Below are 17,272 nucleotides of genomic sequence, written 5' to 3'. Positions count from 1 at the left end.
TGAAAAACAAGCACTAGACTTTATTTCTAGAGGGATAGAAATGAGAAGTGGGGAAGTTATGCTAGACCTGTATGAATCTTGGTTAGACCATATTGAGATTACTGTGTGCCGTTCTGGTTTATGAAAAGGGTACAGAAGTACTGGAAAAGGTGTGGAGAAGATTTACAAGGATGATACCAGATATGCGTGGGGATACATATCTGGAAAGGATTGACAGGCTGGGCCTCTTTTCCTTTGAAAAAAGAAGGCTGAAGGGTGACCTAATAAGAGGCCTTGAAAATTATGAAAGTTTTGACAGAGTGGATTCAGAGAGAATGCTGTCTCTGGTGGGGAAGGGCATAATTAGAGAACATCAATATAAGATAGTTATGAAGAAATCCACTATGGCATTCAGAAGAAACTTCTTCGCCTAAAGAGTGGCCAGGCAGTGGTTGAAGCAAATAGTATAGATCCATTTAAGGGAAGTCTAAACAAGCATATGAGGGAGAAGGAAATAGATGGTTACCATAGTAGATTTAGATGAGAAAAGATGGGAGAAGGTTCAAGTGGAGCATAAACACCAGTTTGGACTGGCTGGGTCAAATGGGCTCTTTCTGTAATCCATGCTGAGTCCATGGCCACAAACAGGCTATGATAGTGAGGCAGTGAGTGAAGGGAAATGCATCGCCAGAAGGAAGGAGGTCAAATGCCCCTCCAAGTCACACGCTATGCTGACTTGGAAATACATCAACATTCCTTCATCGCCGCTGGACCAAAATCTGAAAATTCCCTCCCTAAAAGCACTGTGGACATACCTACACACAAGGAATGCAGCAGTTCAAGAAGGCTGCCACTTTCTGAAGGGCAGTTAGGGATGGGCGTTAAATGTTGTCCTTGTCAGTGATGGTGACCGACATTCCATGAACGAATAAAAAAAAAAAATCAGAGGAAATCTCGTCCTGATTAGTCCCAGGTTAACATTGACTCAGTCAACATTGTTATGGCATTTTCCGATATATTCCCCAGTGCTGTTCGAATCAGTGTACCGCCACTGGGAACCTGTTCTGTTGCTTCCCTTCTCTCTGCTCCCATCCTCAGTTCCCCTCCTGCTCACACTCCTGCCCTCAGCCCTGAAGCCCCTTTTCCACCCCTTTCCCATCCTCCATTCTCACCTTTTAAAGTCTCCGGTGTCCGTTGCTACCACCGGGTACTTCAGCTGTCTCCTCTTCCTCCTCGCTCCCACCCTTGCCCTCAGCCCTGAAGTCCCGCTTCCCCTTGTTCACACCCTCCATTCTTACCTTTAAGGTGCACGTTGCCGCCACTGGGACATCCTCAGCTGGCTCCTCTTCCCCAATGCTCCCGTTCCCGCTGTCAGCAAGCACTGACCAAAGTCCCAAGGTTATTTCTTCAGCTGCTCCCTGCACCAACCACCTTCTGCCACTAGATGGAGCTTAGCCACTCCAAAACCAGGCAGCTCGAGTGTAATTTTTTTTTACATTCATTTACATTTATATTTCCTTTATATTTTAAAATTTATTTTAGTTTAACGGTTATTTAATTTATGAATGTAGGCACTTAGGAACATAGAACAGGAGTAGGCCATTCAAGCCTGCTTCGCCATTTAACTAAATCATGGCTGATCTTGTATTCAATGCCATCCTCCTGTAGTATCCCCATATCACTTAATGTCATTGGTATCTATAAATCTATTGATCTCTGCTTTGAACATACTCAATGACTGAGCCTCCACAGCCCTCTGGGGTGGAGAATTCCAAAGATTTACCACCCTCTGACTGAAGAAATTCCTCCTCATCTCAGTCCTAAATGGCCTACCTCATATCCTGAGACTATGTCCCCTGGTTCTAGACCCCCCCACTCCCAACCAAGGGAAACATCCTTCTTGCATCTACCCTGTCAAGCCCTGTGAGAATTTTGTACATTTCAATGAGATCACCCCTCATTCCTCTACATACAGGCCCAGTCTCCTTAGGAATGTACAGCATTTCAAATTATAATGTTTTAAAGATTTTTTTTCTGATGAGAAAGGTTCTAATGTACCTAACTACAGTATTTCTTTTATATTTAGTGATGTATTTTATTTTTAAAGTTATTTCAGCTAAGAATGCATAGTGCTGCACATGTATGGTACAGTATTTCAACTTCTACATTGGTTTTTCCAGGCAAGAAATGTTTGAAAGAACCTAATTCCACTTTTAACCTTGATTCTTATGGGAAACTATGATTCACTTAAAGTTATTTCACTTAAAGTCGTGATTTTATGTAATGCAACTACAAATTTTAAGTGAGGCCTTACTGTACTAGCCAATACCTGGAACATCACCCATTTAACTTTGGAGAAAATAACCTCAAAACTGAACTCAATCAACAATCAAAAAAGATGCTATTTATAGTCAAGTCCCCTGAAAGACAAGAATTTGATTTTTACCAGCAAAGTGCATGTTGTTGTATATGACTCATATCCTTGCATGGAAGGTAATATTGAAAAAGAGCAGGATCCAAAATCCAGCTGTGACACAAATTATTTTCAATAGGACCTTCTCACACTTTGCACCTGCTAGAGAGGGTGGCAGATGGCCATTCTCAGGCAATTACTAAAATCTATCTGCTATTTGATGCATTAGAGCAACTTGGGAATGACACCTGGGAATGGAAACAATTTTTTCCAACAGTGGAGAGGCATCTGACCTACACTTGATCCTTCTTCACACAGACACCACTGACATCCCAGATTCTGCTTTTAGGACGATTGCAGGTGCAAACTCAAGAAATTTTACTACTCTTTGGCAGTATGTATTTACATTGCAGTGTACTATATTTCAATGCCACATTCACAGTGGGAAAGATTTCCACTGTTCCCTGTAAAGGATGTTTGTAAAGAACAATTTTGCTACAAATAGTGTACTGCAAGAATCTATTTTCCTCACTCCCTAACCTCTCCTCCAGCGCTTCCATCAGCTCTCAAGTACTAACTTCGCTGTTTTGATTAAAATTGAAGAGGAAAAATGTAAACTTTTAATTGCATACTCAATAAAGTAAGCATTAGTATTCGGATTGTAGCACCAAACACTCTATTCTCGGCCGTCGTGGAAACCAAAGACAATGAATGTGCATTCCTGGCAGTTGCCCCAGTGCCTTTTTGTCAGACAAATAAGTTTTCCCGTTAGTTAATGATACTCTTGACGATTTTTAATATTCTAGTGTAAAATTTCTGGATCTTTCACTCCAGCTTTAACAATACACCCTCTATGTATAAGTTGTACGAAATTGGTATGTTTGTTGGAGGTCTTGTCAGACTTGACCTTTTGAGTTTGTTCTTTAGCTCTGTACCCAGTTTTTGAGTGCTATACAGAAAACATAGGCAGTCACTGGTAATTACAGGTAAACTAGAGTTGAATGTACAATGATTTGATCCATGAAGATTTCAGTAGTGTTTTCCTGCTGTAATGAAAACTCTAACCATGATCAGAAGATGACAAATGGATGCTCATTGCTTCTTTTTTGCTTTTGAATCATGTCTTCCAGTTTTCCTGAAAATTCTAACTCCTGCATTACCGTGTACTGGCCTTGAATAGATGCAAAGTATTTCTCTTTGACGGCAGATCAGTGTGTGGAAGTGAAATTACTGCCTTATTTTTTTCCCCCTTCATACAGTTCCATGCACGCATGCAGATCTCCAGTTCCTCATGAAAGTGATCATTCTTCATATATTAGCCAAGACACTGAAGGAAGTTGTATTGGACACATTATAGCTGATCCTATTCTTAATCATGCTTTGCAGCAGGGGTTGCCATCTGGCTGATACCTCTCCCCTTGACTTAGGGGTGCTGAGGCCTATTGTAATGCCCCTGCTGCACTGGCTGAATTTAACTAATTCAACGGATGCCAGGGATCAGTTCCACTTTGCTCTTCTGAAAAATGTGCATGTTGCATCTTATAATTATTTTATAGAAACGTTCTTAAGATTTAGTTAAGCATACAGCTCACTGAGATCTACTCACAGGTTGAAGGGCACAAGATTAAAGCAGTAATTTCACCTCCAAACACTGATCTGTCTTCAAAGAGAAATACCGTGCATCTGTTCAAGGCCAGTACAATACTGTAATTAAAAATACTGGCAAATGTAGAGGTATTTAACAAATTCTATATTTAAATTTCATACACTTCTTTACCATCAATCCTGAACAAAATCTAATGTAGCTGGACAAAATGGAGGAAGTTTAAAGATTGAGCACAGAGAAACAAACAGGAGGATTTCAGAGGTTATACAGATTCATTTTTGACTGGAAGTAATTACAAAGAAGTAATCTAATCAAGGGTTTCAAATGACATAAACCATGAGAGCAAAGCTCAAGGACTTTTGTTGTAATAGTAATCTGAATCCCTCGATTAGATTACAGTCTTGAATTACTCTAGAGTTTATATAATTATGCACTATGAACTTTATAACAGGGTGTTTATTTGGTTCTCTAAGTTTGAATTTATGCCCTCAGCAGGTGTCAATGCCAGCTTTAGAAGTCGTATTCTATATTGTTTATTAATGTGTAATGATGTTCAAACAGCCAGATTACAATAGCAATGTCATTACTCCAAATTTGTAGAGACCTAAATTGTGCTTCGTAATGAGAAATTGTATTGCTTGCTTGCACTATAATTTTAACATTGACACGAACTGCATCTATTTCTCTCACTCAGCAGAATTATTTGTTCAGTTTCATTTGTGTTTGTTTAATGTAATTGTCAGTACAACACATTCTGAAACCTAATATTTCCACACAATTCACCACAGAACATACTTCAAATAAATCATATCTGGTGTTTAAAGCAAAGTCAGAAGTGCTTTCTTCATACACTGATATACAATTTCTCCACCAGTTTCCACAGATTTTTAAAATGGATTGTTATTCTGCAGCTCATGGTAATGTTACATTTTTGTGGAGCAAAACATTTATCATCCATTATGCTTTTTATTACTACCTCTTATATTTGACACTCCTATAATTCAGTCCAATTGTTCTGATAATGGTTTTATTTTTCAGGAAACTTGGAACTGCCGGACAGAAGCTAGGAGGCTCTGCTGTGCTTTGTCATATAAAACATGACCCTATGGATCCCAGTGGTTGCTTCACGCTGACTGCAGCCAATGTGGGAAAGTGCCAAGCCATCCTATGCAGAGATGGCAAGCCATTGCCTCTCTCAAAGCTGTACTCTGTCCGCTGTGATGAAGAATTAGAGAGAGTTAAACAGCACAAAGCTATTGTCACTGAGGTAAAATATCCAGTACCCAGCTAGATAAAGCTAAGTTACATCATGGACAGTTATCCAAATGACCAAATTACTGCAAACTGTTTACATCCTTGCAGCGATTGTCAGTTACTTCCAGATAATATTCGTAATGTGGATACATTTTGAGGCGTGTAATTAATTTTCATGTGACTAAGTTTATAATCTTTTAACAAATCTGGCAGAGTATGCATTTTGTATGGCAGAATCTGATGATGTCTTGTTTTTAAGAGGGGAATTTATAAACTCAGGAAAAATTGTTGAAAACAATGATGTTTCTAAAACTAATTGTGCACCTTAATATGATTAAAAAGAACAATGGATCCAGTATTCTCTTGCATAACAAATGAAGAACAAACTTGCATTTCCCTGCTGATAAGGAAGTGATGGGTCTCAGTTGGCAGTGTAGGTGGCGAGATTGTTAATATTTGAAATTAAATTGTTTCATTTTTTAATCATGTTAAATTAGTCAACTAATTAATATTTTCACTATCCTGTAAGGCTGTGCAGCTGTGGCTGTGCATATTTGTTGCAGCCTGGCTCAGTTTTCTGTGCATCTAGGGAGGGACACCATGGACTGAATATCAGCTGACCCAGAGAGAAGTGCATATAGAATCAGATAAATGCAGAAGAAAAGTATGTGCTTTTCCTGGCCGTCCTATCAAAGCTATTGCCTCTAATTTGATTTGGAATTGGCAGGAATAGTGAATTGATTTTAAATAATTAAATTGTCTAAAAGGAAAATTACCCTCATGAGGAATGTGGGCATGTTGAGTTGCATTTGAAAGCAAAGGTTTGGAATTTTTAAAGAAAATCACAGGTTTGAGGCCAGGATAGTGTACTGGACTGGATTACAGTTCTTTCACTTTTTGAACCTTAATTCTTCTTCATTCATCCTACACAGTGAAATAGTAACTGCTACTGTCCCACCAGGAAAAAAAATCACCTGGAAAAACCATCCCTTTATCAGCCCTCAATCAGCTTTGTGACTATTTCCTAGCCCTCCAGCCTCCTCTTTCTGTTGCTGGTTAGACCTGTTGTTTCCAATGCAGAGAGTGTTCAGTTGCTGTTTAGGAATTTGAAGTTTCCCCTTTTCAGTACCTGAATGTGTAAAGAGGAAGATTCTTGAGTTTCTTGATACAATAGTTTCAATTGTAGCTGTGCGCTGTTCTAGCAACACAACTATCAACCTTGGTCCTCTCAGACCTACCTTGATCAGGTTGATGCCAAGTGATCACAGCCCTGCAATCGATGCTGCACCCTGCTTCATAATTCATATTGAATGTTGGAGATCCTTCCTGGCTACACCATTTCCCACTTCCACTTGAAGCCATTCTAGATGTAGCACGTGGTCTTAAATTGATCAAATTGTTCACCAGGAAGGAATCTTGGCTGCGATCATATCCAAGCTCAATTCAACTTGACACAGAGAATTTGAGATTCCGTTATGACAGAGCACTCTGCCATTCGCAGAATGGGAATGAAACTAAAAGTGGATAGGAAGCAATACACCAGCTGCACCAGTCAAACCATGTTGTTCCAGAAAATATGTTTGGGGTCAGCTCCCAAGATGGTAAGGGCAGCACAGAACACACAATATCTCAGTTCCTGACTCGTGCCACATTGCATTGTCAAATGGCTGTACCACATGAAATAATCATTTTAGCTCCTACACTGTCATCAATTAAGGTTAATTGCAACAAGTGGAGCCAGACGTAAATCCAGCTGTGGGGAAACAGAGAAACCAAGTAAAGGAAGTCTCTACTATTCACTCCTTTCCTTCCCCTCTTCTCTTCAGGGAAACCTCTACCCTTCTATTTTCCACTCCTCAAGAACTCAGTCATTGAAAGCATGTCACAACATATAGCACCCTTTCACATTTAAGTGCTGCTGCAGCAATCCCCAGAAACCCTTGGCTCAAACACCTTTGCAGATACGTGTAGTTCAAAAATGAACGCCCAAAAGCAAGAGAATATTTTGGTAAAATAAGAAGTGACTTTCTCCTATTCCCAGGAAGGAGGAGTCCTACAAGGAAATGGTGGGAGAATTAAAATTCTTCTATTATTTGGTATACATGCCAAACCAATATACAGCCAACAAACCTTTAACAGTTCCAAATGAATTCTCTCAATGCAGCCACTGGAACAGCATATCAAGGGAACAGGATGCAAAAGTTCAGATGTTTACTGTCTGAACTTCAGAAGATGCTGTTGATTCTTCCTGTTAAATGTACTGTTCATGCTGAGGTTCATTCTTCAAAATGGAACTCCTGGCTTGGCTGATCCAGGAAACCCAGTTTCTATCTTGAGTATAAGAGCAGGGGCAAGCAGTTACCCTAACTCTGCCTTCAGAAGTCGGAACTTTGCAGCTGAAAGTGTCCAGACAGATGGACAGAAGGAGATGGCACAACAAAAAAAAACCCTAGCAATTTAGGTTAAAATTACCTTAATTAAATCTCAAAAAAATAGTTAACCACTGAAATTCTGCTTTTTAAATAGTCTGATATTCTCATGTCATAATCTGCTCAGAAATCAGGACATTAAGAAGCTTACTGCTACTGACAGGTTCCCAAAACACACTCGTGTCCAAATTCTCAAGATAAACAATTGCAATTAAGATCTAACTTTTTTCTGTTTTCTTATTGGCTACAATATACTTTTATTAATGTTAATCTGTATAATTTTTACACCTCTTTTATATGCCATTTGCATTTTTGTTCTAAAATTAATATTTTACCTTTTATTGTAGGATAATAAAGTCAACGGGGTGACTGATTCTACAAGGATTTTGGGCTACACATTCCTCCATCCATACGTCGTGCCTCGGCCTCATGTTCATTCTGTTACACTCACACCTCAAGATGAGTTCTTCATTCTAGGCAGTAAGGGTCTCTGGGACAGCATCTCCTATTTGGAAGCTGTGGAATCTGTGAGAAATGTACCTGATGCCCAAGCTGCTGCCAAGAAGCTCTGTACCCTGGCCCAGAGTTATGGATGCAATGACAGCATCAGTGCTGTGGTTGTCCAGCTGAACGTTAGTGAGGACTGCTTCTGCTGTTGTGACATGAATGGCGTACCACCTCCCAGCCCAGGCATTTTCCCTCCATCAGTAAGCGTGGTTATAAAAGACAGGCCGGCAGACACCTTGGGCATGCCGTCATCCAGTAGTGGCGTTGCCTCAGAGATAAGCAGTGAAATATCCACCTCTGAGATGAGCAGCGAAGTGGGTTCAACAGCCTCCGATGAGCCTCCCCAGGTCACAATGAATGATGGAGGCCCCATGTTCCATGGTGAGCAGCGTTGTATGCTGCACCCAGTATGTTTGACCAACTCATTCCAGCGACAACTCTCCAGTGCCACTTTCTCCAGTGCGTTTTCAGACAATGGATTGGACAGTGAAGACGAGGAGCCCATTGAAGGCGTCTTTTCCAATGGCAGCAGAGTGGAAGTTGAGGTCGACATTCACTGTATTCAGGTAAAGGAAAAGATGTCAATACATTCAACTTCTGATGCATGCGACGAAGGAATAGTTATCAGTGCAAATGAAGATGAAAACTCTGAAAAACTGCTCCTCCTTAAAGTTCACAGTGAAAATGACTGGCTAGGTAATGACAAGAATAAGTTTGAATACTCCACGACAGGGACTATTGGCCGGAGGCGAGGGAATGGTTCTGTTGCACCTTCGGAGAAGAGCCACAACTTGATCGAAGTGGCAGCTGATGCACCGATGAAAAAGAGTGGAGGCTACTTTGCTGCTCCTGCACAGCCCGACCCAGACGACCAATTCATAATTCCTCCAGAATTGGAGGAAGAAGTGAAGGAGATAATGAAGCAACACCAGGAACAACAACAACGCCAGTATCAACTGGACCAGCTTCCAGATTGCTATGATACACCTCTATGACCAGGAGGAAAACAATTAGTTTTAGTGAATTTGAGCCTTATTTGCTCTTTTAAATTTACTTTTAAATTGAGACTGTTCAGATATCAAGAGATTTTTGTCCCACTTTCTAAACCCTCCCCTCTGCCAGTTACATACACTGATGTGCAGCCATTTTTTTAAATCATCTCTAGTTGGTTCTGTTGTTGTTGATTAATTAAGATATAAATAACAGATTAACATCAGTTTTCCTATAGCATATCATTTGTACAAGATGAGGATACATTTAGTATATTGCAGGCAGTCATTATTCTTAAACTGTTGAGTATTTGTTTTAAAAACAGAAAAGCCTAAGTATTATGAATGAATGATTGATTCTAGTTAATGCTATAAATGTGGTATTTCTAAAATCATGGCTTTTTAAAGCGAAAGTCATAGAAATTTGTAGACTTTAAAGACTAACTCCTAGGAGTTGCAAACTCGTTAATGTGACATAGTCACTGAGATTTTACTAATCTTCTCTGAGAGAACAGCTGATTCACAAATTATTTGTAAATAGTTTAAATGTTGTATAGTGATGCATAAACATAATGTTCCGCCATCAGAGTCCTGTACCTGGAAAAGAATAAAGAATAGGGGACTTTTTAAAAAAATTTCTCCTCTACGCAACTGTAAGAAGGTATTGAGTGACTGGATTTCAGTGTGATTACTACCGGGCCATGCTTTTTCTTTTAAGGATCATTTTTTTTGTTCTTTGTCAGCTGGCCTGTTCTCACAGTTGAGTTTCTGCTCTTCCATCTCTTCCGCTCACCAGCACTGTACCGATGTTGTCGCAAAGAAAACAAAATTATATACAAAGGATTCGTGAACAGATATGTTAATACACTTTTGTTTAAAATAAATCTACAATTTAAATAAATCTATCTGGCTGATTTTTAATGAAAAGTAAAAACCTAAGCTTTTGTGATTGAATTTAAAGATTAGAAGGCCTGTAACCTGACATAAATGAAAGACGGAATTAGCGGTTGGAGCTGAGCTGCAAGCGGGTAAAAGTGCATGGTTTAAAATTGCTTGTAATCCAGCACGTTGGTGGTTTTCGACTACATTGATGGTTGGTGAGGGAAATTGAGGATTAGATCTGAGATGATCTACCCAACTTTGCTGAGATACATTGTTAACACAAATTGCAGAGAGATTTATTCCATGCCAAATGAGACTTAATCTGGATGTAGTTAATTCAAACACTGGACATCTAAAACCGAAAACTATTCAACACCCTAGCACTGACATCACTCATCTTGATGAATGCAACATTTTTCCTGGCGAAAAGTTTCAGGCTTAAAAGACGACATCTGAGCACAATATTTTATATGTCACTACTATGCCTTTTCACAACCATGATAACCACAACCTCGAGATAAAATAAACTAACAACTCAAAAGTACTCTGAAATTATAAACCTACGACATGTGAAAGTAGTTGCGTAAAATTCAGTGAGACACAGGTCTGTAATTAAAGCTGTAGTATAAACCATCATTACCTTGAGGGGAGAAAAATATAAGTATTTGAAAGTACCTCTTGAATCATGCTGTATCTTCCTCCATTGGGCACTGTGTTCAGGGGGACATGGAAGATGATGACATGGCAGGAAACCCTGAATTGGTGGTTTTGAAAAAAAAAAATATTACTTTTACACAGATCACAAGTGACATTGCAAGCAGCAAATCATTCAGCAATCTGATTGAACAGAACCTCCACTCACTCCCTGCCCCCAAACCTTTTAATAGGAAGTTCCAAAAGTGAGCTGTCAGTTTGTTCTGCTCTTGGTGGTCAATTGTTCAGCGCTCCCATCAGGAATGTGGATCAACCGAGTAAGTGAATGAGCTAGGTGTGAGTGGAGTGTGGCTGACCATAACCATAAGACGTAAGTGCAGAAGTAGGCCATTCGGCCCACTCAATGAGATCACGGCTGATCTAATTCTCAACTTCGTTTTCCTGCCTTTTCTCCATAACCCTCGATTCCCTTACTGATTAAAAAATCTAACTCTGCTTTGAATATACTTAATGACCCAGCTTCTACAGCCCTCTGTGGTAAAGAATCCCACAGATTAACTACCCTCTGAGAGAAGAAATTCCTCTTCGTCCCTTTTAAATGGGCGACCCTTTACTCTAAGATTATGCCCTCTGATCCTAGACTCTTCCTCAAGGGGAAACAACCTCTCAGCATCTACCCTGTCAAGGTCCCTAAGAGCCTTATATGTTTCAATAAGGTTGCCTCTCATTCTTCTAAACTCCAATGAGTACAGGCCCAACCTACGTAACCTCTCAGAAGAAAATCCCTCTATACCCGGAATCAACCTAGTGAAGCTTCTCCAGACTGCCTCCAATACCAGTATATCTTTCCTTAGATAAGCGGACCAAAACTGTTCACTTTATTCTTGGTGTGGTCTTCAAGCTCTTTTGGAAGCTACTGTCGAAGCAGGTGGTGAGTGCCAGAACTTGATTGCATGTACTGAGCCTCTTATGAAAACCAACCTGGTCGACATTAAGGACGTACTCTACTTCCCGGGCTATGCATTGTAGGATAAGATGCTCAAAGATCTTTAAGCACACAAAGTCGTGAAATTGATTGATAGCTGTCTGCTGATGTGAGATCTTTTTCTAGGTTTTGAAATGGCAATGATTTTTGCCATACGCCACACCTCCAGGTGTCAGTTTGAGCTGATGATTCTTGTGTACAGCTGACTCAAGCAGGCAGGAGCACAGGGGCCAAGATGTTCCAAGAGTGCTGGTGAGATGTTATATCCTGTTGCTTTACCACATTTCAGGCCCCTTAATGCTTTCTCCAGTTCTGTGATCTTGAAGGGATCAGGACTGCCTTGTTCTTCATGTGGCTGGCATTGATTTTTTTCAGTTTGTTACAAGTGAAATGGTTTAATTCATTTCCCGATAGTGTCCTTGCTACATGGAGCAGATGACTGGCAACTTGGTTCGGGTTGACTGATAGGTGATTTAATGTAGGTGATTTTTGGCTGCTCCAAGGCGAATCAGACTCCAGGACTTCCGACTGGAATGGGTCAAATTGAGCCCTGCTGCCGTTTCATCTGGCGCAACGTGCAGCCCTGACAAATTCGATGAGGTGGTCTGCTATTTCTGGGTCATCAGATGATTCATATTCCTTCAGGACTGCTCTCTGCATCAAGGCATGGGACGTAGATAGGTCGGTCGCCACGAGAGATGGTTATCCAAGCAGTTTGTGAATGGCACCACAATAGTGCTTATATGATTCTTCCACAGGTATATTATGAATAGCTTTAGTTCAATGATATGGTCCAAGGGTCTTGCTGTATTTGGCCAATCTGCTTTATGGAAGTTCCTTCACATCTCCTTTGCATTGTTGATGACTGGAAGGTAAAGGCCAATATGAATGAGTGATGGTCTGTGTTGACTATGTGGGAAGTCACCCAGGGCTAGGCACTGTGCTGGTTGGTCGTGACCATCAAGGGAACTGACCCAGTACAGGTCAGGTGAGTATTCCCAACCCCCTTTCAGAGCCACAAAGAAGAAAGATCTTTTCTTTAACTGTGTCACACATGCAGGGCATAATGCCAACATCATGTCCTGAAAAGTCTGATACAATTAAACAGCAAAATATTTTTATTAAAATAAAAGCGTGAGCAGATGGGGCAGCATATCATTCTCTCTCTCTCCCCCTCCCCCCCCCCTGCCCCCGGTCTCACCCAGTCTCATTAGAGAGAGCTAAATTCCAACTGGAATAAGTGAACAAAAGAAAAAGTCAAGGATAAGAAAAGATAAAAGCAAAATACTGCAGATGCTGGAAATCTGAAACAAAAACAAAAATTGCTGGAAAAACTCAGCAGGTCTGACAGTATCTGTGGATAGGAAGACAGAGTTAACGTTTGGAGTCCGTATGACTCTTCATTAGAACTAAAGAGAAATAGAAATGTGAAATATAAGCTGTTTAAGGGTGTTGGTGGGGTGGGTGGGTAGGGGGGGGGGTGGTGGACAGGTGGAGCTGGAGCTGGATAGAGGGCCAGTGATCAGTGGAGGCAAAGAAGAGATTGCCAAAGATGTCATAAACAAAAGGTCAAAGGGCTGTTGACGGTGGTGATACTGGCTAAAGGATGTGCTAATGATGACATTAAGGGTAGAAAGCAGGATGAGCAAGTGACAGTTCTTCCAATTCCATTGGTTCCTCCTTGTTTTGATCTGGTCTGCAAATTTGGTCATTGAATTGAATATCTGATATACAAGTCAGAGATAGGTAAGGGTATTGAAATAGGGGACATAGGTGCAAAAAAGGAGTCATGATCTAATAGAATGGTGGGGCATGTCAAAGGGGCTGAATGGCCTCCCTGTTTTCATGTTCCTACATCTAAAATTCCAACCTCAGGTAGACTGTGTGGCTGAAGTGATCAACATCCTATTCCATATGGCCAAGATGATATTGCTGTCAACAGCCTATTTGAGCCTTTTGGAGGGATTGAGGAAAATGACAGCCCTTACTGGCTTAATAATAACTGTAGATTCACGATCGATCAGATCTCTGCAGGAGCATCCTTGAAATCTACAGAGGGAAGGGATGGAGTGGGGGCTGGGCGCAAGCTGAAGGAGAGAGTCCTCATCGCATTCAGTAAAATGTGTGAATGTGAAACTGTGCCACAGATTTGTCAGCTTTGGCTTAATGGCTAGAACGATCACCTCTGAGTCAGAAGATTGAGTTCAAGTCCCACTACAGAGACTGGAGCACAAAATCAAGGCTGACAAGTACTGAGGGAGTGCTGCACTCTGAGGTGCTCTCTTTCAGGTGAGACGTTAAATCAAAGCCCTGTCTGTTCTTTCAGACTTAAGTAAATGATTCCATGGCGCTATTTCGAACAAAAGCAGGGATGTTCTCCCCAGTGTCCTGGTAAATATTTATCCCTCAACCAACATTACTAAAACAGATAATTGTTGAAAAAAGAGACAGGTTGAAGCTTTTCATCTTGCACTCATCAGGCCACCTCACAAGAATACCAATATAAGGGGAGGGGGGGGGGGGTGGTTGGTGTGGGGAAACAACAATTTATACTGTATGTGAAGAGAATGCTGATTGGTTGGCAAGTGGACTTTGGTAGAGGCATTGCCATGGAGAATGCACCAGTGATGGTGACTGACAGTTAACTGCCAAGCATCGTAAACCAGGCAGCTTGACCCGGCTTGCTTAAGGCATTGCCCTGAGGAAAGAATCAATGAATGGCTGTCACATGCTTTGTTTAGCTGAAACAGGCGCAAAGCGTGTACATTTCCTTTCTGTTTGAAGACACATAATCTGTCCACTCTCTCGGTGGAATCTTGCTGTCTCCAAATTGGCTCCTACATTTCAATAATTACTACACTTTAAAAGTACTTCATTTGTTTGTAAATTGCTTTGGGGCATCCTGAGCTTTTAAAAGGTGCCATATAAATGCAGATCTCTTTATTTATTTTACGTTGTGTATACAGAGGTGGTCACTCCTGCTGCAACTCACCACAGAATATTGGAAAATTCTTGCTCATCTCCTGCAGTGCTAGTAGCCAAAGATCCAGTGTGATTTTCTCAGCCCGTCAAATCCATTAAAGGTGCGGGGGGGAGGAGGGGTAAAAACTCCAGGAAATCCACATGGATTGCCCTGGCCAGAAAATTTCATTCATGTGAATTCTGATGCATGGTTGACAATTCTTCTGAAGTTCGGACAGATTTGTGAACATTGTTCAGCAATTACATGTTGTTGCGATGGCACAAGTAATACAGACCCTGTTATGCGTCATCAGCGTTTACAGTCAGTAACAGCATCGAACGGGGATTGTTTTCTTGCTCCAGCCTTGTTTAGCAGACCGTTTGTTTCCTGTTCCAGGCCCGGAACAGGTGAATCTGTGTTCGATAACCCGCATGGACTGTGAAATCACCAAATCTTCAGCAGCTGCGTACAGAGGCAAAGTAATGTCGATAACTGCTCACAATTTTGAATCATACAATAGTTTAACACAGAAGGAGGCCATTAAACCCACCAAGTCTCTGCCAACTCTTTCAAAGAGCAATCCTGCTAGTCCCACACCCCAGCTCTTTCCCCATATCCGTGCATTTTTTTCACCTTCAAACGTTTATCCAATTCTCTTCGGGAAAGTACTATTGAATCTGCTTTACTTGCCAATGCTTTTGAGGGCATTTGGCCAATTTGCTTGAGACAGTATCACAACCAACTTATAAAAAAGAACTGAAGTCATGGTCCAGTCCCTACTTGTTCATCCAGCCACATCTCAGTAACTGACCACTTGACATGACAAACTTGAGTTCGCTCTGTTGTGTCGGTTTGAATGAGTGTCGGGTTGAGAGATCTGGCACTCAAAGCAACTCACGCCCACCTCACCTGGCTCCCGTTCTGATATGTGTGGCTGTATATGTACATCCAGGGAGGGGGGGGTCTAACTCCCATCAGCTTGCCCGCAATTGAGATTCATTATCAATTCGACAGGAGACTCTTTGTCGTTTTCACCAATCCAGAAATGAGAGAAACTGCCTCACCCCCTCTGCCGTAAATAGTTTGGTTTCTGCAATAACTGATCTGAAATGAGGACTTTGCAATAAGTGACATACCAGGATAACAACTCTAAGGTTAAATTCTGGATTGCACTACCTGAAAGGGTGACGGAAGCAGATTCAGTAGTGGCTTTCAAAAGAAAATTAGATAAATGTGTGAAGGGAAACAATTTACAGGGCAAAGGGGAAAGAGGCAGGGGAATGGGATTAATTGGGTATTTCTACCAAACAGCCAGCATAAGCACAATGGGTTGCTGCTCCCCTGTGCTGTATCATTATATAATCCCATAATCTTTATATTTCACATGAAATTACTCTTTTTAAAGATCATCTTCACAAGACAGTGGGAGATGGTGGCATAATGGTAATGTCACTGACGGGTAATCCCGAGAACTAATGCTCTGGGCACGCTGGTTCAAATCCCACCACAGCAGCTGGTGGAATTTAAATTCAGTTAATAAACCTGGAATTCAAAGGTAGCCTCAGTAACGGCGACCACGAAACTATCATCGATTATCATCATAACCCATCTAATGCCCTTTCGGGAAGGAAATCTGCCGTCCTTCCTTGGGTCTGGCCTACGTGTGACTACAGACCCACCAATAATGTGGTTGACTCTTAACTGCCCTCTGAAATGGCCTAGCAAGCCACTCAGTCCAAGGGCAATGAGGGTAGGGCAACTTGCCTTGCCAGTGATGCCTGCACCCCTTGCAACAATAAAAAAAAAAGAAATGCTTGAATTTTCATGTGGAAACTTTCACCTTTGAATTTCCAATAATGGCCCCAGCTTTCCTGGTGATTCTCTTTCTACCCCATAAACGGAGATTATTTTATTGCAGCTGATGAACTGCACATTGTTTCATGGTTGGGAAAACAGCACTTGAAAGCTGATAACAGACTGGAGGCAGTCAGGCATACCTCAGTAATAATGCTGGGTTCTTTGTAGGCATGTGATTCTAGGATGAGGAAGATGTATCTGTAGTGCAATTGCAAACAAGCTCATTGACAATCTCCAGCAATATAAATTAAACCAGCCGACAGGATAAATCCTTTCACGTGATCACAAGGCAGGAGTGATCAATCGCACAACAATTGCTCCACAAGAAATTCATTTTTTTTTTCCCTCTCATACCTTCCCTGTGAAATTCAGTCATATTTTAAAATTTAAATCGTTTTGATTATTTAAAATGGGGGAAAATCCCTCTGCTTTCCTCCTGACCTCCCCATGCGCCCTTTAAAACTGGGCTGTTTATGAGCAGAGGGCTTTTCGACAACACGTTTCTCACTGATTTCAGCCAAGCTATTGAACTGAAAAGAAAATATAAAGATGAAGTTTATCATTGAGATTTGTTTCCTGCATAGGGGCCACACCAAGATTTAAAAGCAGGTCAGTTTGTGGGTGTGGGTATTCAGGTGAAATAAATGCAACTGGGCTTAAAAAAAATAAGGAAAGGCCTCTAACATGTTTTAAAACTCCACAGACAGCATAATAATTTGTTCTATTCATTTACAGGATGTGGGTGTCGCTGGCTA

General features: G+C 41.1%; 1 protein-coding gene across 1 annotated transcript in view; it reads left to right on the top strand.

Annotated features, from left to right (window-relative positions):
* Positions 1–9,837, top strand: part of phlpp1 (PH domain and leucine rich repeat protein phosphatase 1) — a 170,010-nt gene extending 160,173 nt beyond the window's left edge. Inside the window, exons 16-17 of the mRNA XM_078539642.1 lie at positions 5,037–5,265; positions 8,029–9,837. Of these exons, the coding sequence (XP_078395768.1) occupies positions 5,037–5,265; positions 8,029–9,183 (1,384 nt within the window). The 3' untranslated portion in view covers positions 9,184–9,837. The remainder of the gene's footprint in view (positions 1–5,036; positions 5,266–8,028) is intronic.
* Positions 9,838–17,272: the final 7,435 nt, after the last annotated feature.

This window comes from Cetorhinus maximus, chromosome 3 (genome assembly GCF_964194155.1).
Source record: "Cetorhinus maximus chromosome 3, sCetMax3.hap1.1, whole genome shotgun sequence".
Taxonomy (NCBI): Eukaryota; Metazoa; Chordata; class Chondrichthyes; order Lamniformes; family Cetorhinidae; genus Cetorhinus; species Cetorhinus maximus.
This window is presented reverse-complemented; position numbering and strand designations above follow the sequence as displayed.